The sequence below is a fragment of the Moschus berezovskii genome, chromosome 4 (assembly GCF_049115385.1).
Source record: "Moschus berezovskii isolate FMDL1 chromosome 4, NW_MosBer_1.0, whole genome shotgun sequence".
In the NCBI taxonomy this organism is placed as follows: domain Eukaryota; kingdom Metazoa; phylum Chordata; class Mammalia; order Artiodactyla; family Moschidae; genus Moschus; species Moschus berezovskii.
In genome coordinates, this window is record NC_142463.1 from 100792859 (window position 1) to 100818927 (window position 26069).

The 26069-nt window shown below is 41.6% G+C and overlaps 1 protein-coding gene across 1 annotated transcript; it reads left to right on the plus strand.

The window, feature by feature from the left end:
- Window positions 1–150: 150 nt before the first annotated feature.
- LIX1L (limb and CNS expressed 1 like) lies at window positions 151–23774 on the plus strand. Its single transcript, XM_055401597.2, has 6 exons — window positions 151–544; window positions 9435–9598; window positions 12677–12817; window positions 18172–18267; window positions 18823–18900; window positions 19220–23774. Exons 1-6 carry the CDS (start codon window positions 253–255, stop codon window positions 19460–19462), a joined length of 1014 nt encoding a protein of 337 aa, XP_055257572.1. The 5' UTR covers window positions 151–252; the 3' UTR covers window positions 19463–23774.
- Window positions 23775–26069: the final 2295 nt, after the last annotated feature.

The following is a 26069-nucleotide window of genomic DNA, read 5'->3' on the forward strand; positions in this document are numbered from 1 at the left end:
GCTTTTTCTCTTTGTAATTGGTTGCTCAGAACCTCCGCCCTCAATAATTTGCCTATGGTGGAGGGGCAGCCGGCCAGCTCCCGCCCCATCTCTGGTGATTGGCATAGGACTTGGCTCGTCCCCGCCCCCGTTTGACTGACGGCTGGGCTCCAGCACCTCCTTCAGTCCCTGGGCGCTCGCTGGCTGGGGCGGCTGGGACCGTTAGCTCGCCAGGCTGGCAGGCTCCGGGCCGCTACTCCACTGGCGGCCGGGATGGAGACCTTGCGAGCGCAGCGACTGCAGCCTGGAGTGGGCACCAGCGGGAGGGGCACTCTGCGAGCGCTTCGGCCCGGAGTGACTGGGGCCGCGGCTGCCACCGCCACACCCCCAGCGGGCCCTCCGCCGGCCCCGCCGCCCCCCGCACCGCCCCCGCCGCCTCTGCTTCTGTCCGGGGCCGCCGGGCTGCCGCTGCCCCCCGGCGCCGCAGGCAGCCCTGTGGTACTGCGGGAGGCCGTGGAGGCCGTGGTGAGAAGCTTCGCCAAACACACGCAGGGCTATGGCCGAGGTGAGTCTGCGGGGTCTGGCCTCCTCCGGGACACCCTGTCTGTAAGGGAGCTTTGCTCCCACAGTCCTCTGGATCGCTTTTCCTGGCTCAGAGCCCTCATATGCATTTCCTTTTGGGGAGTTTCCTTCAGGGCTACACACACACACGCACACGCACAGACGCGCATATTCATACACACGTTTAAGCCTCTCACCCCTCCCCTTTACTGAGTTACTACTATATTCTCCAGGGACCCGTTTTTACAGGTGTAGCCTTCTTTTCTTCCCAATCTTTTCCTTTTTAGAAATGGACTTCCTCCTGTAGCTTAGTGCTTTAACATCTCTCTGCCTTTACAGACCAGTCCCCATTGTGTGGGATCCTATCCTTTATCTCAGAACCAAGACATTTCTCAGTCACATCCTCTCAGTCTTTCTTCTGTGATCACAGCAATTCCTGGGCTCCTGGCTAATTTACTCTATCTCCTTAACCTTGACTTTTAAATTCTTTTCTTACTTATGTCACTCTGAGATTTCCAGTGCAACTTCAGATTTACTGGGGAATTAGGCAGGGCTTTCACAAGTCACCTGTAAATTGTGCTTTTAAATTTGGACCCCCGCCAGCTTCCTGTGACTTAGTGCCCTACTTCGGTGTCTTGTTAAGTATGGAGCTTCACAACTCCAGCCTCTCTGTCTGTCTGGCTCTGTTTTCCTGGCCCTTGCCCAGGAACTGAGGATAAATCCCAGGGCTTGGCTCTCTCAATGTTAAATTCAGTGGAAATGAGCCAGACAGAAACCCTATTTCCTTTAGAAATCTTCATCTTAAACATGCCTAATTTCCCAGGTTTCTGAAAAGGGGGATGTGAGGATTTTCTTTGTTGTTTGTGTTTAACCAGTGCGCAGGATATCATGAGTTTGAGTTCCAAGATTTATAGTGTAAAAAGAAATATATAGTAAGGGGTGTGAGATACAGAATTCAGGTCTGAAATTTCTGAGACATCACTTCTGTCTGCATGGTTAAGTCCTGCTTGACCTGGAAGTGACTGTATCTCTAACTTTCTAGTTTATCTCTTTAGGACAGAGAAAGCTTGAGGGCTTTCTTGTAATGACTTTTTTTTCTTCCTGAGAAAGTGCAGTGAGAAGAGCACACACAAAGGCTTTGGAGTCAGACAAGTCTGGATTAAATCCCAGATTAAATCTCTGTCACTTGCCAGCTATGTCTCTGTGGAAGAGACTTAACTTCACTGAGCTTTGATTTCCTTTGGAATCATTGTCTCAATAAATGATATATTGCACCTGACAGATATAATGGGTACTTTAAAAAGGATAAATATCCTCTCAAGTTTATTGGTTCATTTCTTTGGGAAGAATACATATTTTCTCTCACTGTTAAATCCTGAGTGTAAAACCAATGATTTCTATGAAAACATTTTAAGATCCATTTTGCTTTATTTGCACAATGATTACATTTCCCATCAGTTTCCCTTTGTTCTTTAACATTTTAAACTGCTACCAAGGGGCTGGCACTCTGCTAGATGCTGGGAATACAAATGCATATTATCTTGAAATTCATCGTGAGGGAATTTAATTGTTTTTTTTCTAGTTTAATGCCTGGATTTAACAGGGCACTGTAATGGAATTGCCATTAGCTATTGTCCTGTTATTTCATGTCTCTTTTAAATTGAGACCAAGGGAAGTTCTTTGCTTCTGAGCAAAGGATTAGCAACCCTAAATCTGAAGCCTTCTTCCTAGAATCTTATAGGTGTTTATTAAAATTATAGAGGAGTGACAATTTTTTTTGTCTGTGTTACTTCAAGAGGCTCTGGTTTAAACTGAGCATCCTGTAAAAACTTTTTCATTTCCTTAGAAAGGATGAGGGTGAGGGTACAAGGGAATTATGCTGACAAAGAGCAACCGGTTAGCATTCAGACTCTCTAGCAGTTCAGTCCTTCAGCTTGCCTACCTCCCACCACAGTTCTTCTTGTTATTCTTGAGTTTCTCATTTCCAGTCTGGGTGTCCAGCCAGTACTTTGGGAAAGTTTGGCAGATAGTTCAGCTTCAGGCAAGCAGAATCTCTGCCGATTTGGCTCAGAAGACTTTCACCACATGGAATCACTTACTCTGCTTCAATTAATAGGCAAAACTGCCACTGGCCTGTGTCCACACACCCTTGTGACTGATGGCATGGTATTTGGGGGCTGGCTCTATTCCCCTGCATATAATTTACTTTAGTCTTTTCCCAGAACAGCCCTCAATCCTGCAGTGTTTTACTGGATTATCTTCAATTCAGATCTTTCATCTTCCTCCTGACTGCTCCAAATTCACCTTTTCCAGGCATGGTCTTTAGATTTACCTTCACTCCTGTAGGCTCTCAGCATTAGATTCTTCTATTATCTCACTTATTTGTCCTGTATCTCTCCCTGCAGTCCCCACCCGAGATGCACACCTAGCTCAATATGCTGTAGGATCTTAACCAGTTTAATGCACAGGATTTGGAATCAGAGAATCTGGCCCTGTCAAATAGTGGCTGTGTGATCTTGGATAAATTACTTTCTCTCTCTAGGCCTCACCTATTCCATTCATTCAGTTAATGAATATTTATTGATCACCAGGGGTGAACAAGAAACTCAGTCCCTATCTTCATGGAGCTCACAGTCCACTTTATAGAGCATGTGTGAGAATAAATGATGCAATAAAACAGGACAATACAGCAGAAAGAGGATTGTTTTGAGAGGCAAACAAACATTGGTTCTAAATTCTGGTTCTGCCACTGTGGTCTGTTTCCTAACTTGTTCACTATTTGTTTAGTGGGTATTACAATGCCTATCTTAACAGTTCTGCGTGGATTAAACGAATGCATGCAGCAGCTAGTTAGTACTCAATGGGTGGTTGCTATTATTATGCATGTGGAAATGCTTTGAAAACTGTGCATTTGATAGGTACTGTTAGCATAACCACTTCATTTACCCCCTTTCCACATGGCATATAGACCCCTTCTTCTAAGGACTCACAGCTGGTAATCTCTAAGCTGGCACAATTGCCTGAACAACCACGTTGCTTTCCTTGTTCTGTAACTTCTGTGTTACCCTCTTCAAACCTATCTTTTAAAAAAATTATTGCTGTCCCATGGGACTTTCCTGGTGGTCTGGTGGCTAAGACTTCTCACTTCCAATGCAGGGAACCAGGTTTTTATCCCTGGTCAGGGAACTAGATTTCCACATGCTGCAACTAAGAGCTCACATGCTGCAACTAAAGATCCTCTGCAGCCAAATAAATTTTAAAAATTATTGCCATCCTTTTATATTACATATGGTTACCTGATTGGAAATTCAGCCCAGCTACTTCACTAGGTTGAACAAATGAATCTTATGTGGTATTTTCTGTTTAATTATTCCTTTTCCTCAGAATCACAGACAGCTTCTTTGTTCTAAGTAACTATGTAGTTATTAATAAAATGATTGGTCTGGATATTTGCAATGTTTGAAATGTAGGATTAGACCCTGTATTCGTTTCCTGTGGCTGCTCTAACAAATGATCACACACTTAGCTTAAAACAGAAGAAATTTATTCTCTCATAGTTCTAAAGCCCAGAAGTTAAAAATCAGTATCACTGGGCCACAGTCAAGGTGTCACAGCAGGCCCGTATTCCCTCCAGAGGCTCTAGGGGAGAATCTGTTTCTTTGCCTCTTCCAGCTTCTGGTGCTCCCAGAATTCCCTGGTTTGTGGCAGCATCAGTCTAATCTCTGCCTCCATGTTCCTGCTGCTTTCTCCTCTTCTGTTTTTCATCAAGTCTCCTTCCCTAAGGACCCCTGGGATTATATTTAGGACCCACCAAGATAATCCATGATAATTTCTCCATCTCATATCCCTAACTTAATCACATCTGCAAAATCTTTGCCACATAAGGTAACATTCACAGGTTCCAAGGATTAGAACACGAACCTCTTGGCAGGGTGCATTATTCCTCTTACCATAGTCCTCTCCCAAAGTCACTGTCACTTTTCAATCCTTCCCTTCTGGAGACTGTGCACTGTGGGCTATTCAGGGGTACCTTCTACAAACTGAAATAGGAAGTCAGGTGAAATATTGTTAACCAGTTTCCCTATCTTCATAGTAAATTGAATTAATCCAGGCCACACTATTCTTACCATGTTGTATGATCAGAGAGAACCTTCTCACTCACTTAATTTCATTATCTATTTATCCATGCTGCCCCACTATAAAATTTTTTATTTTTATACAATTTTTTATTATAGTTTCATGTGTTGTTTTAGTATTTTTACTCTGGTGTATGTGCACTCTGTTTCTCTTACCACTTAAGACATTCATCTAATATTTTATCTCCTAAGGGAAAAACCAAAAGTATTCTCTTTCATGTTGTTGTTTAAAATTATGGTACGAGCACTTAAATATTCTTCACTACCTTGGTCTTTCCTGTCCCTTTCAGCCCAGAATCTATCAGTGACCTCCCAAAACCAATTGTAGCTGTCAGATGTGTATGTCTCAGTAATTGCTACCCTTCTACCTCACTGTCCTTTAGCCATCTTTATGTAAGCCATTATATCCATGGTTTGTCACTGAAAATCCGATAAAAACTATGAGTATTCTCCTACACATGCACATGCACACACACACAAACACTCATATGCGTGTGCGCGCACACACACACATGCTTAATTTTACTTAGAGTTTTAAAGGTCTTGTGAACCCCTATGAAGTTCAACCACAGAGTGGACTTTGGACCCTGGGTTAAGATTCCCAAGTTGGAAAAACATCGGCCTCAGGTTCTGCTACAGCTATGTGACCTCAACCACGTCACTTACCCTTCCTTAGCCTGAGATAGACTGGATAATCTCTCAAGTCCCTTTTAGATCTAGAAATGAATGAGCCTCATGGGCTTCCATGGTGGTTCAGACAGTAAAGAATCTGCTTGCAATTCCGGAGACCCAGGTTTGATCCCTAGCCAGGGAAGATGTCCTAGAGAAGGAAATGGCAGGGAAGATACAATATTCTTGCCTGGAGAATTTCATGGACAGAGGAGCCTGGTGGGCTACAGTCCATGGGATTGCAAAGGGCTGGACACAGCTGAGCAACTAACACTTATGAGCATTTTCAAATGCAGATCACAATTCATTGCCTTTTTCCCTGATCCTTTGCCCAATTTCTCATTTCATACATTTCTGAAATAAGACTCCCTATCTCATTTGGCTTTGAGTAATTATTTTTAAAAAAGCCTTGTAGTCTGTGCCAAAAGGGATTTAACTGGATATAGAACGGTCATATGCTTTTTAATAGGACCTTCCCCATTATAGCAGTCTTCTCCCCTTCCTCTTTATTTCAGTATTCTCCGTGTTGTTTGCATGTCATGGGACCTGTCACCCAGCACGTTGTGCTAGATTGCCTCAAAGAGGGAACTGAGCCTGAAAAGATCTCAATGAAAAGAACAAAGGTGGCTAAACTTTCTGGGCAGCAATGACCTTTGAAGAGTCCCTGCTAAAACTAAGGGTGGGAAAGAGAAAGTTTCCTTTTCATGCTGTCTTTTAGTGGAAGAATGAACATTTTAAAAAGTCAGTTAAATACAGGGTATTAGTTAAGAGCTTATGCTGCTTTTCAAACCCTGGTTGGTACATGGAGTGCTTGCTTCATTTGCAGAGCAGTAAGATAAGTTATTATTGTCCATTTTGAACACCTTGTATTTGTACATTTTGAACACCTTCCTGGCAGGAAATGTATGTTACTCGTCTTGGCATCTCTAATGTCTGGAATATAGCTGTGCACCTATTGAGTGCTCAGCATTTTGCTTAGTGTGTATGTGGCAGCCATGAAAATGTGCTGGTTAATATCTGGTGCTGCAGGGAGCATAACTGACTGACAGCCTTTAACTGCTGTCCCCTCTGAGTTCATCACCATGTTTGCATCCTGTAGGCTGCTCTGTCAGTGACTGAGCGTAGCAGGGGTGCTAACTCAGGCACATCCTGAGATGTGGGATTCTTTTGGTTTGGTTACCTGGCCAAACCCTTCTTGGAACTGTGCTGCAGTCTGAGACTCTCATATCCGCACTTCCTGCCTTCCCTTTCTCCTTCCACAGGTGTCAGACCTTGAACCTGATCTGAAGGCTCTCCCTTCTCCTTCCTCCCCAACAAATTTCTTGCATGTCTGACCCATCTTGTTGTCTTCTCCTCGTCAGACCTTAACTCACATAATATAGTAGAATTAACCAGTCCTTATTGTAACAAAGGGTGGAGAGTGGTCATGGAAGATAATTGGTGAATGTGTGTGATAATTTATTGTTATGAGGCTTTTAGTTAAAGCCATTTGAAATTTTGGAACCCTAGAGTCAAAGAGATCCTTTCCAAAGGCAAACTGATTTTATCCCGCCATCCATTTAAAAACCCTTCAGTAGTTTCCCATTGCTCCAGGATAAAGCCAGTATTCTAACATGACCCATCACATCTGACCTGATCTGGCCCTGGCTTTTTTTTTTTTTTCTTGCAACCTCATCTTGCATTATATTACCCCTCACTGTCTCTTTTCTGGCTAGTCCCCTTATTCATTGTACTTCCTGCTGCTACAGAGCCGTTGTCCATGCGATTTCTTCTGTTCAGAGCACTTTTCTCTCACCTTTTCGCCTAGCGATACTTATATCCGAGCTTAAATATTACCTTGTCAGGGTAGCTTTCTTTGACCTTCTTAATTGGATCACATGTTTCCTACATTTCCCACCATTTCCCACTCCTTTATAGCATTTATCTCAGTTGTAGTTTTTTATTTGTTTGAGACCATTTGGTTAATCTCTCTCTCCCTGTTTAGACTGTAAGCTGCAAGGGAAAAGGAACAGGATTTTGCTCATGATTGTAGCCTAGCAGCAGCACACAGTCTAGCACAGAGTAGGTACTCGATAATTTTTGTGGAATAATTGAATCTAGGTATTAGGGGATGAGGGGAACTGTCCTGGAATACAGTGTCAAGTCTGGAGTTTGATTTAACTCTATTGACAACTAATTACTATTTGTAAGAGCTGGACCGTAAAGAAGGCAGAATGCCAAAGAATTGATGCCACCGAACTGTGGTGCTGGAGAAGACTCCTGAAAGTCCTCTGGACAGTGAGGAGACCAAACCAGTCAATCCTAAAGGAAATTGACCCAGAATATTCATTGGAAGGACTGATGCTGAAGCTGAAGCTCCAATACTTTGGCCACCTGAAGTGAAGAGCCGACTCATTGGAAAAGCCCCTGATGGTGGGAAAGATTGAGGGCAGAAGGAAAAGAGGGTGTCAGAGGATGAGACGGCTGGATGGCATCACCGATGCAATGGACATGAACTTCGGCAAACTTTGGGAGATGGTGAGGGACAGGGAGGCCTGGTGTGTTGCAGTCCATGGGGTCGCAAAGAGTGGGACACACTGAGCAACTGAATGACAACAACAACAACTTATTATGTAGATGGTTGCTGTTTCATAGATGCTGGCAGAAGCCAAGAGACTCTGGGTGAGAGACAAAGGCCTTTATTACTCAGCACAGCATGTAGCATGAGCCTCCTGTTTGTCTTGCCGGTTTCCCTTGCCTCCCCTGTCTGACAAGGAGGGTTCAGGTAGATCCTTGCACAGGCCATGGGCTGCATTACAGGAGAGGAACCCTGAGCTTGGGGAACCTGCCATTTTATAGTAATAGTAAGCAAACTTGTCCCTTATCCTAGTCAGAGACATATTCCTCAAGGTTTCTTGCTGCAAATTCAATCCTGAGAAATTATCCAAGTAAAGAGTAGTCAGGACCTTGAAATCTCGGTGTACCTAGCAAGATGGAGAGTAGTGCTAGAGATTTGTGGAGGAATGTTTCCCAATATTCAGTCCTTTCTAAAATCATTTATGCCTAGGGAAAGCCTCAGAATTCATTCTCTTTCTTTCTTTCCTTCTCCCCCTCTTTCTCTCTCCCTATCTCTCTGTCTCTCTCATATATATAGTATACACGTAGTATTTCAGGGTGGAAAAGGAATCTAGCCAGGGGTTTGCTCACCAGAAGCACAGCCTTGAAAATGGCTAATAGGGCCATATGTCCTTGAGTGACAGTATTACTTAATGATTAAGAACATTGACTCTGGAACCAAGAATGACATGACATGCATGCGTGCTCAGTCATGTCTGACTCTTTGCAACCCCATGGACTGTAGCCCACCAGGCTCCTCTGTCCATGGAATTTTCCAGGCAAGAATATTGGAGTGGGTTGCCATTTCCTCCTCCAGGAGATCTTCCCGACTCAGGGATTGAACCCGCATATCTGCATATCACACGTCTCCAGCATTGGCAGGCAAATTCGTTACCACTGTGCCACCTGGGAACCCACCTGGGAACCAAGACTACCTCGGTTGGAGTTCTTGCTCTTCTGCTTTCTGTTATATCCTTGGGCAAGATATTTAACCTCTCTATACCTCATTTCCCTCACCTGTAATATGGGGATAATAAAAGTACCTGCCTCATGATTGTATGGGTAAAGCACTCTGAGAAAATATGACATACAGTAAGTTTGGTAAACGTTAGCACTTATGATCATGGTGGTTATTACTATTCTTGGCCAGCTGACTAATTGTGGAATAATCTACTTGTACTTCATCAGGTAGTAAAAATGGTATGCTGACCTTGGAAACTCTGGCCTCCAATATTTATGCTATTCTCCTTTGGTGTCTAAGGCTAACCAAAATGTGAGGTGAGAGAGGTGAGGGAAGTATATTCTGGTCTTCCTATGCAAATGAACTTAATTACAGCCTTGGCTTATTAATTTAAATGCTTTTAAATGGTGATAGGTGGGCATATAAGAAGGGGTAGTCTCTTAATGTAAGTACAGGTTACAGATAGTGTATTGAAGCAGAGCAACATTTGGAAGCATTCTTATTGCTGAACTTAACTACTTCTCTTTTTATAGTGAATGTGGTGGAAGCACTTCAGGAATTCTGGCAGATGAAACAGTCACGAGGGGCTGACTTGAAGAATGGGGCCCTAGTGGTTTATGAGATGGTCCCCGCCAACAGTCCTCCCTATGTCTGCTATGTCACCCTGCCTGGAGGAAGTTGCTTTGGGAGTTTCCAGGTAAGAGCTGGGAGGCAGATGTAGCAGAGATAAATCCGTAGGTACTACTAGTGGCTTTCGCTATCACTTTGGTCATTAAATCTCTGTCCAAAGTCACCTATTTGAGGACTTGGACCAGTTCTGGGTAAATCATTCTAATAAACATCTGAGGCTCATTTGACCAGAAAACAACCTTTGTAGCGTGCTTTTCTTTTTAGTGTGTGTGCCAAGTCGCTTCAGTCTTGCCTGACTCTTTGAGATCCTATGGAGCCTGCCAAGCTCCGCTATTCATGGGATTCTCAGATAAGAATAGTGGAGTGAGTTGTCATGCCCTCCTCCAGTGAGTTTGAGGTTTTGTGTTTTTTTAATTTATTTAGTTTTTAATTGAAAGATAATTGCTTTGCAGAATTTTGTTGTTTTCTGTTAAGTGGGTTTGAGTTTTTGAAAGCTGAAAGAAAAGCAAACTACTAGCACCTAACTCATGTTCTGATCTGGTTTTCCAGTTTCCTGCTGTCTCTTTTTGAGAACATAGGATGATATCCATTGCCTGCACTACTTTTTCATAGGCTATGGCCAAGGAAAGCAGTGTTTTGAGTTCTCTAAGAAATCAAAGGAGAAGGACTATGTATGGTGGAAATAGTACTCATCTAAGAGTTAGCAGATCCAAATTCTCATTCCCCTGACTGCCAGCAGGGCAAGTCAAGTAATTTTTATGGGCCTCGGTTTCTCCATCTATAACATGAAGGAGATACAGTAGATTATTTCTAGCCAGTATTTCTGGTACGAACAGTCTACAATTATATAAAAGACTTGTATATGATGATGAAAAGAATTGATGCTATTATAGGGTAACAAGAAATTTGACCAGTGTGAATATTATCATCAATGATGAATTTTTCACACTGCAGAGAGGAAAGTAGCTTCCTCAAATGTCAACTTATAGCTTGAATAGGAATTTAGGGAGGAGACTCGATACTTTTGTTCTGTTTTCCGTATGGCTTGAATAACCCTTAGACAAAGTTATACCCTCTGCTATGTGCTTCCAAAGCACCTTGAACTTCCCATATCAAATCACTTACTACGACATATCCTTATTGTTTCTCTCTCCTAGTGGACTATGCTCTATGGTGGCAGAGATAGTGTCAGTCTTCTTTCCTATTCGGTTTTAAATCTCTACCGTCCAACTCAGTGCCCAGCACAGAATAGACATTTAATAAATCTGTTGCACAAATGAGTGCCATTGTAGCTCAGTTGCAGTCTCAAATAGAAACTGTCCGAAGGAAGCTTCATTTCAAATCGGGTGACTAAATGTTTCTCTCAGAACCCCAGCCATTTCAGAGAAATAAATATGTGCCCAAGATAACTAATGTTTATCTTTTGCCTCTAGAAAATAAGATCTTTCCTTCCTTCTCCTACCACATCATACCATTGAATAAAGATTTAATAATGTTATGGTGATGCCCCAAGTGAGTGAAAGTTGCTCAGTCATGTCCAACTCTTTGAGACCCCATGGACTATACAGTCCATGGAATTTTCCAGGGCAGAATACTGGAGTGGGTAGCCTTTCCCTTCTCCAGGATGCCCCAAACTGGGCCACTACAGTAATTCAATTTCTGTTATTTCCTGAAAGAGTAGAATTATCTCTCTTGGCCTCTTTCAGCTTATATCTTTTTTATCCACTTTGGCAGGTGAGATTTCTCCTTGTGGTTTTCTTCATAGATGATTTTTCAGAAAGAGCACCATACAGTAGAATGGGCAACAGGCTAATCAATAGTGAGAAAAGTGGAAACAGAAACTGAATAAGCCAGATGTGTAGGATTAATGTACCAAACTCCATATGTTGTCTCAGAGAGACCTGTCAGCTAAAGGAAATTGGGAATTACTGAAATTAAGGATGGTTAAGTAGCAGACATAATCTGGTCTACTTTTAAAAATTACATCACGTTCTTTCTTTTCTCTGATCCTAATCATAAATGACAAAGGGCATAGAGGCCTTTGAAACAGCTAGTAAAAATGAATTTTAAAGGTGGCTAAGGACTGATGCTAAAGCTGAAACTCCAATACTTTGGCCACCTCATGCGACGAGTTGACTCACTGGAAAAGAGTCTGATGCTGGGAGGCATTGGGGGTGGGAGGAGACAGGGACGACAGAGAATGAGATGGCTGGATGGCATCACCGACTCGATGGACGTGAGTTTGAGTGAACTCCGGGAGTTGGTGATGGACAGGGAGACCTGGCGTGCTGTGATTCATGGGGTCGCAAAGAGTCGGATACGACTGAGCAACTGAACTGAATTGAACTGAACTGAACTGAACTGAGGGATCTGAAGTTGAGTGATTGAAGACTTTTGAAAATCAGACTTTTTGATACATATGTTGGATACAGTTTAAAAACATGAGTTAATTTTTAATTTTTTCTTGTTTCCCTCAAGTCAGCTTTCCTTTCCCTAGCTACCTCTCTTCTCTTTGCCTCCGCTGGGAGGGGGTGGAGAAAGACTATAAAATCCTTCCTCAGACCTTAGACTCCATTCAGGGATAGTCCCCTGGCTCATTGCATTAGTGGGGAAACTGCCTGCACATAGCTAAGGGTAAAGTCCAGGAATCCCAAATGGGTGCTTCGGATAGAGACTAGAGGGCTCCTCTGCAGAAGCAGCCTAGATACAGCTTTGTTCTAATCTTAGGTTATCTAGAGGGATAAAAAAAAAATCTTGCCCATCTATAGAATAAGAACAAGATACAGATTTCTAACAGACTGGCCAGAATGTGGTTTTTGAGTAATTAATTCTGTTGACAGTTTAAACAGAGGTACTTTTCGTATCCAGTGATTATATACTGACTTCAGCAATCTCCTCCATCCTGCCTTCAATTTGGTATGAGCTACAGCTGTCTCCAGTTCCTTAATGATTCCAGGATGTTGAATCAAACTTACGTTTCCAAGTGCCCTGACCATTTTACAATAAAAACTTTGGAGGGCATGTAGAACAAACTGACTTTTCCAAAGAGTATGCAAGTGTTGTCTATGCCAAGTGTTTTCCTCCACTTCTTCCTTCCTCTCTCTCAGATACACATATACACATATTTTCTCTGTTTACTGCTTAGTTTTGCCCCACAAAAGCTGAAGCCCGGCGGAGTGCTGCAAAGATTGCACTAATGAACTCTGTGTTTAATGAACATCCTTCCCGGAGAATCACTGATGAGTTCATTGAGAAGAGTGTCTCTGAGGCCCTGGCATCTTTCAATGTAAGTTACTTGGAGTTGGAAAGGAGGAGAGTGGGGGATGGGAGAATTGGCTGATTGTGAAATCTTGAGTATTACTGGGAAACAGAGCATGAATTTTTGGTTTTCTTTCCTGTCTACATTTCTGTTCTGTTTATTTTCTGTCAGTCTTTTGAATTACATGCTCCAAATGCTTCAGGCTCTAAGTCTATGTATGTTTTTGTTATTTTGTCTCTTTCATTATGCCTCTGGTATCTAGAAATCTTTATTTCAAGATTTATGGACTTTTAGAGATTTTATAAAATAAAAATTGAACCAGAATTTTGTTTTTCCCAATTTTGGTTTAAGACCTTACTCCCTTTTTCCTTCACTCTTTTTTTATACAACTGTTTTTATTGTCACTAGTTTCCTGCCTCCATTACTTCATCTTATTAATAAAGAACATGTTACAATACAAGTGTCTTGTCTTTTCATGTTTCTAGGAATATGGAGGATAATTTATTTACTCTCTTTAAGAAGAGCATATCTTCTTTCAAATGATAATGATGATAACCATAGCTAATTCTGAGTATTTATTTTGTACCAGGGACTATTCTAGGGGATTTATATGTAATTTATCTCATTTCATCTTCACAACAGTCCTATGAGGTATGGTGGTGGTGGTGGTTAAGTCGCTAAGTCATGTCCGACTCTTGCGACCTGGTGGACTGTAGCCTGTCAGGCTCCTCTGCCCATGGGATCCTCCAGGCAAGAATACTGGAGTGGGTTGCCATTTCCTTCTCCCAGGGCATCTTCCCAACCCAGGAAACAAACCTGGATCTCCTGCATTGCAGGCAGATTCTTTACCAACTGAGCTATGAGGGAAGCCCTCCCTATGAGGTATAAGTACTGTTGATACCCCTCTTTTACAGATGAGAAAATTAAAAACACAGAAATGAAGTTTTGCCTAAAGTAATATGGCTTGTAGATGGTAGAACCAAGACTAGAACCCAAGTCAGCTTACAAACTTTTCTAGCTTAGAGGTGTATCTTAAAAATTAGCACTGCTTTCATCCTTCCTCTCAAAAGACCACTGATAGAGAGATACAGTCAGATCAATTTTCTGTTCCTGTTTTCTTTACATTTAAGATGTAATTACATATACTAAACTGCTTCAGTTATCTGTTTTGTAGATTAGTGTTGAACACTTTGACTCATAATCCTTCTGTTACCTAGGACCCATCTGTTTTTCTCCTATTACTCTTTGCCCCTGTCAAGCAGTGTCTGCAGGGAATAAAACATTTTATATTAATCAAATCAGTTAAAATTTTAAAACCACATTTTTCAGCCTTAAATCATCTAATGTATCAACATTATAAAATGAAACAGTAGTTTGGATTATAGAAAGCAGTGCTTATGAGCATGGGCTCTGAATTTATTTTGAAATTTTGGTTCTACTTGTTATATGACTTTGAACAAGTTAGTCTTTTCCAGTTTCCTCACCTGTAAAACAGGATAACAGTTATACCTATCACATAGGATTCTTGGATAAAAGAGATTATGTTCCAGCATTTAGCACATGTTATCTGTTTAGGTGCCTTTGAATGCAAGTAACAGAAAATCTCACTTCAAACTGACTTAATAAATAAAGGAAGGAAATTTATTACCTAACATGATAAGAAGTCTAGAAGTAGGGTAGATTTCAGGACTGGATGATTCCATGGATTAAGAATGTCATCATTTAGGACAGCAGCTCCAACCTGGACTTCAAGCCTGAAGACTGGTCCCATTTTGACATAAGGACGAATTCTGTTGTCCCATCTGCAGGAGCACACTCTTGGGAGGGTGAAGTGGGGAGACACTCAGGTGCAAAATTTCCTGCAAAATCAGCTGTCTGGGAGTCTGGTCACCAGATCTGAATGAAGCAGACTGTTTTTTTGGTCTGTACTGGGTCTTCATTGTTGTGCACAGGCTTTCTCTAGTTGTGGCAACTGTGGGCTACTCTCTAGTTGTGTCGCACGGGCTTTTGGTGGGTTAGCTCAGTAGTTATGGTTCGTGGGCCCTAGAGCATATGGGCCTCAGTGGTTGTGGAGCACAGGCTTAGTTGCTCCTTGGCATGTGGGATCTTCTGGACCAGTGATCCAACTTAGTTGCTCCTTGGCATGTGGGATCTTCTGGACCAGTGATCCAATTTGGCTAGCAAATTCTCAACCACTGGACCACCAGGGAAGTCCAAAGCAGGCTTTAAAACAATTATTCATTTATTTACTTTCGGCTGTGCTGGCTCTTTGTTGCTACGCAGGCTTTTCTCTAGTTGCGGTGAGTGGGGGCTACTCTCTAGCTGCGGTATGTGGGCTTCCCACTGGGGTGGTTTCTCTTGTTGCAGAGTATAGTCTCTAGGGAGCGCTGGGCTTCAGTAGTTGCAGCTCCCAGGCTCTAGAGCACAGTCTCAATAGTTGTGGTGCTTTGTTGCTTTGTGGCATGTGGGATCATCCTGGATCAGGGATCAAACCTGTCTCCTGTATTGGCAGGTGAATTCTTTAGCACTGAGCCACGAGGGAAGCATCAAAACAGACTTTTAACCTGGATTAAAAAAAAGAAAAGAGTGTCATCATCTACTGGCCAAAATTCTTTCCATCTCTCCACTCGGCCATCCTCTAGATACTGGCTTTGCCCTTGGGCTGATTCCTCTCAGGGTACAAGACAGAGACAGAGTTCCATTTGTCAAATACAGAGAAAAACTACATTCAGAGACAGAAAGAGACCATCTTTTCTAGTATCTCCTTAGTAGTAAGGACTCTTCCCAGAAGTTCTCCAGCAGACCTTCCTTCTACTACCCATGCCCAGAATTCTCACCTTAAAATCAGTTACAGGCAAAGGAGATTAGGATTTACCCACTTGGAGTTAGGATAAAATCACTCTTCCCTGAGGTAATTGGGAGATGAGTAGGCCTTGTAGTATGGAAGAAGGAAATAGACATTGGGTAGGTCACCTGCACTGTCTGCTACAAAGTATTTAAGAAATGTAAACTATTATTATTTTCATGCCTCTATTCTTTTTTGATTAACCTCTCAAATTGAGAACCTCTCAAATTAGTGAATTTCTCATTAATATCTCAGTGGAATTCCCCTTCTGCAAAAAAAATGATTTTCATTTGGTCTTAGCCATGGGTAAAGAGTGATGTCCACATTTTTTGCTTTTAACTTTTGTCCTTTAAAAGTCCTGAATCTGACACTGTATTCTGTCTTTTGACAAATCACCTAGCTTCTGTGGTTCTGAATTTCCTCATTTGTAAAATAAGTAGATTAAATTAAATTAATTCTAATTCCTTTCCAATTATATTCTAATGTTCCTATCACTAATCAAGTATTCTGTGATTAAATGTTTATTGAATAAATGGAGTTCATTTATAACCTTGTTAGATGTAGAAGTATCCTATGAGATGGAACTTGCCAATGTTGGGTCGTGCCATTTGGTATACTCCAGATAGTTTACAGATGTGCCATGATACTGATCCCCTCAACTCTCAGGGGAACTGAGAAAGGCATGGGGCAGATGGACTCCTCTGCTCCACAGCCTCTGCTGGCAGCTGTTCTGTGCTGTATCGTGGAGGTACTGAATAAGGTATCACAGTGAACAATTCTAGATAAGAATGAAGACTCTTGCTTGCTTCAGAGTCCTAAATCCTAATAATGAAAATCACCACTTTTTCCCTTCCTTCCTCTAGATTTTCATTTCTAAATCCAAATTTTATGATCTTTGTTTCACCCCAAAGATTTAACCACGCATGGCGTGATTATTTCTCATGAGCCACAAAACAAAGTGGGTTGATTTTGAGTAGTTCTGACTTCTTGTTGATTCTAGCACAGTGAAGGCAAAGAATGATAATAAACTAGCACTTATGGTATGCTTAATAAGTGCCTGACATTATTTAAGGTGTGATACATATACAGTAAGACCCCATGATAAAGTATCCCACAATAAACTGAATTTGGATATAACTTCCTGGAGAAGGAAATGGTAACCCACTCCAGTATTCTTGCCTGGAGAATCCCATGGACGGAGAAGCCTGGTAGGCTACAGTCCACAGGGTCGCATAGAGTCGGACACGACTGAGCGACGGAACGGAACGGAATGGATATAACTTGATTGGTTCCTGACCTCTACCTGATCCCTTTGCTCAAAAAGAGCAGAATAAAGTTCATATCTTGGGAGTTTGGAGGTGTGTGTGTGGAACTTGCTAGAAAGAGCAGGAAACCTCTTAGGAAGCAAGAGGAGAACGTTGGATCCCTGTGTTACCAGTAGTCTCCTGGCCTAATGTTTCTAGATCAGGTTGACAAAAAGGATCACTAGTAAACCAGGAGATGCACTCATTTTGGAAGTCCCCGCAAAACCCTGGACCTAGAATTATCTTCAATAATATGAAACCACCACCAAATAGCACAAACCAGAGCCAGTACCAGAATGGATTTGGATTGTGTAACTGGATACCAGGTCCAATATGATAATATACCTACATTATATGCTTAGAAATGTTGGACTAAATTTATCTTTTTTTAATTTAAATTTTTAAAAGAATATCTTTAATCCTTAAAATAATCCTGTAAGATAGATCTATGATTATTCTCATTTTACAAATAAGGTAGCTGGGAAACAGAGAGGTTAAATGACTTCACCAAGACCATAAGAGTAGTTCAGTCCATGCTTTTAACTTCTGTACTGTATTGTTTTTCATACACTCTAGGCTTACAGGTAGGACAATGTATCTTAACTTGACCCTGGCAGGGTCATGTCGCCAGTAGAAGACACATGAGGCAAATGTCCAGGAGGCTAAACTGCTACCCAGAATTTGCCATGCTTATGACTTTTACAGTCACTCTTTAAAATGCATTTGCTAGTTGTCCTCTAGGTTAGTCCAGTCTTATATGCTGAACTCACTCCGTTATTTTAGCTGAATCAAGGCTCTCCTCTATGTTTCAGTGCTCTCCCTTTTGTAAAATAGGGAAAATCAGATTGACTTATCTCTGTCACCTAAGTTAAAATGTGTGATGGCTCCAGAGGCCTCTAGGATTGTGCCGAGCAGCAGAATACCCACTAGCCACATGTAGCTATTGAGCACTTGAATTCAGATATGCTGTAAGATGAAACAGACACCAGATTTTGAAAACTTAGTATAAGAAAAATAATGTTTCATTAATACATTTTATACTAATTATGGTTAAAATAATATTTTAAGTATATTAGGTTAAATAAAATATGCTTTAAAATACTGTTTGTTTTTACTGTAATATGGCAACTAAATTAAACATGTGACTTGCATTATATTTCTCCTGGGCAGTGCTGCTTAAAGTGATAATCCTGACTGAAAATCTGTTGTCTTTTCTTCTCCTCTGTTACCAGGGCAACAGGGAGGAAGCTGACAACCCAAATACAGGGATTGGTGCTTTTCGATTCATGTTGGAATCCAACAAGGGCAAGTCAATGTTGGAGTTTCAGGTACTATACTATTCCACCTACTTCCCTGGCTCTAATAACATGGATTAGACTGTATACACACATGCAGACAAACACATACACACACACCTCATACTAAGACTCAGTTGGAAAGGAAGGGAGAAAAGGTTATAGAATATTTTTCAAAATATAAATATCTTCCTTCCCCCAAGGCCCCACAGACATATCAGAGTTGGTATAAGGCATGTTCCCACAGATACATTTTGTGAAAATGTCCCCATTTAATTATTTTTTAAAAAACATTTAATTGTGTATTTGGGTGCCTCAGGTCTTAGTTGCACCATGCTGGATTTTCATTGTGTCATGTGGGATCTTTTGTTGGGGTGCACGGACTCTAGTTGTGGTACGCAGGCTTAGTTGCTCTGTGGCATGTGGGATCTTAGTTCCCTGACCAGGGATTGAACCTGCATCCCCTTCATTGCAAAGCAGATTCTTAACCACTGGACCACCAGGGACGTACTCCCCCCCACCCCATATTTAATTCTTATGCAACCTCCATATACCACTGTCCTGGCACTTCGTATTTTCTTCCTCCAGGAGCTAATGACAGTTTTTCAACTGCTGCACTGGAATGGCAGCCTTAAGGCCATGAGGGAAAGACAGTGCTCTCGGCAGGTAAGAGTTCCTGTGGATGAGGGGAGTCTGGCAGAAGGGCTGTTTTGAGGTGGCTGTTGTGTTATAAATAAGCAGGCCTACCAGGTTGAGTCTTGAAAGGCTTACGTAAAGTGCCCACTGGATTCCTATAATCTTAACTGTGATTCTTTTACCTGCCTTGCTTCTCCTACCAGGAGGTTTTCCCATAAGACTCTCCTCAGAGGACTCCAGTGCTGACTTTGGTTAGGACTCAAAGGCTAAGAGTTCCTAGTCCCACTTGTGTTAATGAGGAATGAACCTTTACTTTGTCCGTGACTTTCACATTCCTCTCCCCCTCCAGGAAGTGTTGGCTCATTATTCACACCGAGCCCTAGATGATGATATTCGCCACCAAATGGCATTGGACTGGGTGAGCCGGGAGCAGAGTGTGCCAGGGGCACTGTCTAGAGAGCTGGCCTCTACTGAGCGGGAGCTGGATGAAGCCCGGCTGGCAGGCAAGGAGCTGCGCTTCCACAAGGAGAAGAAAGATATTCTCATGCTGGCTGCTGGGCAGTTGGGCAATATGCATTCCTCCAACTGCTAGGCATCTACCCACATACTCGCATAATCTCCAGGCCTGTTTTTTATATGTCCTTTCTAAGATTTAGTGTGATTTCTGTATATACTTTCTCAATTTTATACTTTAAAATATAGATATATATATGTGTGTATGTATAAATTCTACACCTAGATTCCTATTTGCTGAGATATCCCTTTTCTTACTTCTAGTTTTTGGATGTAGTTGCTTTTGAAACATATCCACACTGCTTTACAAGAAGAGCAGGCTGTCTTCAGGGCTTTGTGGGCTCTTACACTGCCAGTAACTGTGTAGTCATTTCAATAGCACAAAATGACTTACTAGTTGTTCATGTTTTAAAATAACAAGGAGCTTGAATAAGGACTGTGAGCCCCACCCTTACCCTCATTCCTGCTTTCTCTTGCAAACAGAGCATGAAAATCAAAACTTTGGCTTTGGTTTTATCTTGAGCTGGGCCTACTTGGTACCAAGTTGTTCCCTCAGTAACTAGGTTATTTCATAACCTACACCACACCACACTACCACCTTACTCCTCTTCTGCCTCCAAATGGTACTTCATTTTAGGGCTTCCTCACTTTATTATTTGAAAGGGAAGTGGAGAGCTGGTGGTTTCTTAATTTTAAAATCATTGCTGAGAAACTTCCCAGGAACAAGAGAGGAATTATAAACACAGCCTGCAGGGGTTTATCACCGGAGTTGCTTCTGCGGCATAGATACCATACCAAACCAGAATCTTTGAAGGGGTAAGGGTTGAAGTTACTTATCTTTCAATATTTTCTTTTCACTCCTCCTCCCCTGCTCACCAAGCTTAGTTAAGCCCTGTCTATAGATCTTCCTGCTGCAAAGATTGGTGGAAGGTAAAACATATTCCCTTCCTTAAAAACCTCCTCCCATCATTTTGGCTTTTGGAAACATCTGTCCAATTTGGTGACGGCTATGTTCCTCCTACTCCCATGAAGTGGCTACTGTTTATGACCTTAGATGTATATAACTAGATTCACCTTGGTGTTCCTCTTTTCTTTCCTCTTCCTCCGCAATGATTATTAGAGCATGAGCCGATCAGGAAAATTAGAAGATACTTTGGCATTATGGCACTCCCTAATGGGAACCATGAGAAACTCCAGGAGGGGAAAGAGAATCAATGATCAGCTACTTATGTTTTTAATATGAATACTATTCTCTTCCCTTACCTCTTTCCTGGGTAAAACAGGAAAAAGATGATCTGGAGTATAGCTAAAGCATTCCCCTTTGGGAGAATTTTTTGTACATCTCTCTAAGATATATTTTCTTCTTGTTTCTGTAATCACCTTTATACTATATTATAGCTCAGTGCACTTCCTAAATTGAGTTTGGGAAATTTAATATTCCTGCAATTACACTTTCCGTTTAACAATTATACACTTTGCTTTTAGAAATAGGTTAGGAAACAGGCTACAATTTGCACATTTGGATCAGATAGGGAAAAGATGAAAATCAGCTTTCTTGCTTTTGAAATCATCTTAGTGACCAGTATATATGGGATCAGAGGTAAGGAATCTAACAACAGTTGTATTAGTACTTGAAAGGGATTTCCTTGAATTCTCCAAGCCCCATCTCTGTATTCCATGAAACACATGTAAGATTGGAGCAGAGGCTCCCTACTTTTAAATAACAGGTATGTCTATTCAGTTTTTATTTATGTTTATAATCCAGAAATCACAAACCCTCATTTCTCCTTTGCTGTTTTCTCTGGGAAGGGGTGTGACTTATGGAAAGAACTTGTCTTTGCATCTCCTTGATTATTTTTCTCAAATACCAACCAGTAAGATCCCAAAGAACTTGAGAAAAATTGTTCCCTGATATGTCCACCTTTGGTGTTAAATTTTTACTTACCTTTTTAGTACTCTCTATGTATTTTATATGTATAACTTTATAAAATTAAAAATAGATTTTTGTCTAGTGAGCCATATTGAGTCTTTCTTGAGACCCATGTATCAGAGAAGTTCTAAAATGACCCTTTCTCTTAAAAAGTTCAAAAAAGAACTTTTTTTAGTATTTTTAGGGTGGAAGAAATAAGAACATACTGCTGGGAGAAGGCATCTGCCTCCCCTTCTCCAGATATTTGAGGAGCCTGAATTTGGTTCTTGACCCTTTCTCCTCAAGTTCTGCCCTTTTCCACTAACAGTCACACCCACTGTGGTGGCTTAAACTGTCATACACACAATTCTCAAACCTGTTCCTTCCACCCCAACCTCTTTTGAGCTTTTACATCTGTATTTCCACATATTGCACATTACCACCTGAATGACACAAGCTCTTTGAACTTACTTGTCTAAAATAAAACCCATTTCTACATACATGCTCCTCTTTGACTCCCCACGTTACTGAAATTACTGCCCAGCAATCTAAGCTAGAACCTCAATTCTCCTTGAGATCCTTCCATTCCTTTTTGCCATCATCTAATCAATCACTTACTGTTGAGTTTCAGTTCAGTTCAGTTCAGTCGCTCAGTCGTGTCTGACTCTTTGCGACCCCATGAATCATAGCACGCCAGGCCTCCCTGTCCATCACCAACTCCCGGAGTTCACTCAAACTCACGTCCATCGAGTCGGTGCCATCCAGCCATCTCATTCTCTGTCGTCCCCATCTCCTCCCGCCCCCAATCCCTCCCAGCATCAGAGTCTTTTCTAGTGAGTCAACTCGTCGCATGAGGTGGCCAAAGTATCGGAGTTTCAACTTTAGCATCAGTCCTTCCAATGAACACCCAGGATTGATCTCCTCTAGAATGGACTGGTTGGATCTCCTTGCAGTCCAAGGGACTCAAGAGTCTTCTCCAGCACCACAGTTCAAAAGCATCAATTCCTCGGCGATCAGCTTTCTTCACAGTCCAACTCTCACATCCATACATGACACGGGAAAAACCATAGCCTTGACTAGACGGACCTCTGTTGGCAAAGTAATGTCTCTGCTTTTTAATATGCTATCTAGGTTGGTCATAACTTTCCTTCCAAGGAGTAAGCGTCTTTAAATTTCATGGCTGCAATCAGCATCCGCAGTGATTTTGGAGCCCCCAAAAATAAAGTTTGACACCATTTTCACTGTTTTGCCATCTATTTCCCATGAAGTGATGGGACCAGATGCCATGATCTTTGTTTTCTGAATGTTGAGCTTCAAGCCAACCTTTTCACTGTCCTCTTTCACTTTCATCAAGAGGCTTTTTAGTTCCTCTTCACTTTCTGCCATAGGGTGGTGTCATCTGCGTATCTGAGGTTATTGATATTTCTCCTGGCAATCTTGATTCCAGCTAGTGCTTCTTCCAGCCCAGCATTCCTCATGATGTACTCTGCATATAAGTTAAATAAGCAGGGTGACAATATACAGCCTTGACGTACTCCTTTTCCTACTTGGAACCAGTCTGTTGTTCCATGTCCAGTTCTAACTGTTGCTTCCTGACCTGCATACAGGTTTCTCAAGAGGCAGGTCAGGTGGTCTGGGATTCCCATCTCTTTCAGAATTTTCCACAGTTTATTGTGATCGACACAGTCAAAGGCTTTGGCATAGTCAATAAAGCAGAAATAGATGTTTTTCTGGAACTCTCTTGCTTGCTCCATGATCCAGCGGATGTTGGTAATTTGATCTCTGGTGCCTCTGCCTTTTCTAAAACCTGCTTGAACATCTGGAAGTCCACGGTTCACGTATTGCTTAAGCCTGGCTTGGAGAATTTTGAGCATGACTTTACTAGCGTTTGAGATGAGTGCAATTGTGCGGTAGTTTGAGCATTCTTTGGCATTGCCTTTCTTTGGGATTGGAACGAAGACTGACCTTTTCCAGTCCTGTGGCCATTGCTGAGTTTTCCAAATTTGCTGGCATATTGAGTGCACTTTCACAGCATCAACTTTCAGGATTTGAAATAGCTCAATTGGAATTCCATCACCTCCACTAGCTTTGTTCGTAGTGATGCTCTCTAAAGCCCACTTGACTTCACATTCCAAGATGTCTGGCTCCAGGTGAGTGATCACACCATCGTGATTATCTTGGTCGTGAAGATCTTTTTTGTACAGTTCTTCTGTGTATTCTTGCCACCTCTTCTTAATATCTTCTGCTTCTGTTAGGTCCATACCATTTCTGTCCTTTATTGAGCCCATCTTTGCATAAAATGTTCCCTTGATATCTCTAATTTTCTTGAAGAGATCTCTTGTTTTTCCTATTCTGTTGTTTTCCTCTATTTCTTTGCATTGATTGCTGAGGAAGGCTTTCTTATCTCTCCTTGCTATTCTTTGGAACTCTGCATTCAGATGCTTATATCTTTCCTTTTCTCCTTTGCTTTTCACTTCTCTTCTTTTCACAGCTATTTGTAAGGCTTCCTCAGACAGCCATTTTGCTTTTTTGCATTTCTTTTCCATGGGGATGATCTTGGTCCCTGCCTGCTGTACAATGTCACGAACCTCTGTCCATAGTTCATCAGGCACTCTATCAGATCTAGTCCCTTAAATCTATTTCTTACTTCCACTGTATAATCATAAGGGATTTGATTTAGGTCATATCTGAATGGTCTAGTGGTTTTCCCTACTTTCTTCAATTTAAGTCTGAATTTGGCAATAAGGAGTTCATGATCTGAGTCACAGCTCCTGGTCTTGTTTTTGCTAACTGTATAGAGCTTCTCCATCTTTGGCTGCAAAGAATATAATCAATCTGATTTCGGTGTTGACCACCTGGTGATGTCCATGTGTAGAGTCTTCTCTTGTGTTGTTGGAAGAGGGTATTTGCTATGACCAGTGCGTTCTCTTGGCAAAACTCTATTAGCCTTTGCCCTGCTTCATTTTGTGCTCCAAGGCCAAATTTGCCTGTTACTCCAGGTGTTTCTTGACTTCCTACTTTTGCATTCCAGTCCCCTATAATGAAAAGGACATCTTTTTTGGGTGTTAGTTCTAAAAGGTCTTGTAGGTCTTCACAGAACCGTTCAACTTCGGCTTCTTCAGCATTACTGGTTGGGGCATAGGCTTGGATTACTGTAATATTGAATGGTTTGCCTTGGAAACGAACAGAAATCATTCTGTCATTTTTAAGACTGCATCCAAGTACTGCATTTAGGACTCTTTTGTTGACCATGATGGCTAAGGGATTCCTGCCCACAGTAGCAGATATAATGGTCATCTGAGTTAAATTCACCCATTCCAGTCCATTTTAGTTCACTGATTCCTAGAATGTCTACGTTCGCTCTTGCCATCTCCTGTTTGACCACTTCCAATTTGCCTTGATTCATGGACCTAACATTCCAGGTTCTTATGCAATATTGCTCTTTACAGCATCGGACCTTGCTTCTATCACCAGTCACATCCACAACTGGGTATTTGTTTTGCTTTGGTTCCATCCCTTCATTCTTTCTGGACTTATTTCTCCACTGATCTCCAGTAGCATACTGGGCACCTACTGCCCTGGGGAATTCCTCATTCAGTATCCTATCATTTTGCCTTTTGAAAACTTCCTGTTTTGTCCATCTATTGTCTTGGTTCATTCCTTTAGCATCTCAGGGCTGGACCACTGCAACAGCTTCCTAATTATCTCTACCTTCATTCTTCACATCCTCTACATTACTATCAGATTTCTTTCTGAAATACTTATCACTGTACCACTCCCTTGCTTAAACGATCATCTAGCTATCTTTACCTTTAGCAGCACTTCCCAAAGTTTTATATGTGAACCCTTGGCATTATCTGATAAGATTTTAGGTGGTTGATGGCCAAACATTTTTCATTTTTACTAGTTATGCTTTTATCTGAATTTGTAATAGAAAAATATGGTTTCCACTGATGGCAGTGATATTTGAACAGTATAAATTTGTTTGGGGCTTCCCTGATAGCTCAATGGTAAAGAATCCTACCTGCAGTGTGGAAGACCCAGGTTCACTTCCTGGGTTTGGAAGATCCCCTAGAGGAGGGCATGGCAACCCACTCCAGTACTCTTGCCTGGAGAATTTCATGGACAGAGGAGCTTGACAGGCTACAGTCCATGGGGTTGCAAAGAGGTGGACACGACTGAGCAACTAAGCACAGCACGTAAATTTAAAATGCCAGTCTATTTAAGGAAAAAGACAAATCAAAAATAGTGTGGGGGCTACTTGCAAATGTTAAAAATTATGAATACTAAAATATTAGAAAACTTTCTTGCCTATAGGGTAAGTTCCAAATTTTTAGCATGACATACAGTTTGACCCCAAACTGTATTTCCAACTTTGTTTCCTAATTAGACAGCATCAGTCATAAAAAATATCTTGCCCTCCTGATATTCATTGGATATGTATTTAGCAATTGTCTACTATGAATCAGGCACTGGTCTGAACTTTGAGGATATAGTTGTAAATAAGAATCTCTGCCAATGGGAAAGACAGACAGTAAACAAACTAGAAAGTAAACAAAGTAATTCAAGATTTAATTTTAAGTTCTGTGAAGGAAATAAGAGTGAAGCATAGAATAGAGAAAACTCCTTTGGGTGACAGCAGTATTTCAGGGAGACCTACAGGATGGGGTTGAACCAGCCATATGAAAAGCTGGAGGAAGCTCATGAGAGACAGAAAGTTACAATATGTCCAGAGATGAGAAAGTGTACAACATAGTTGACTATAGGGAGTAAACAT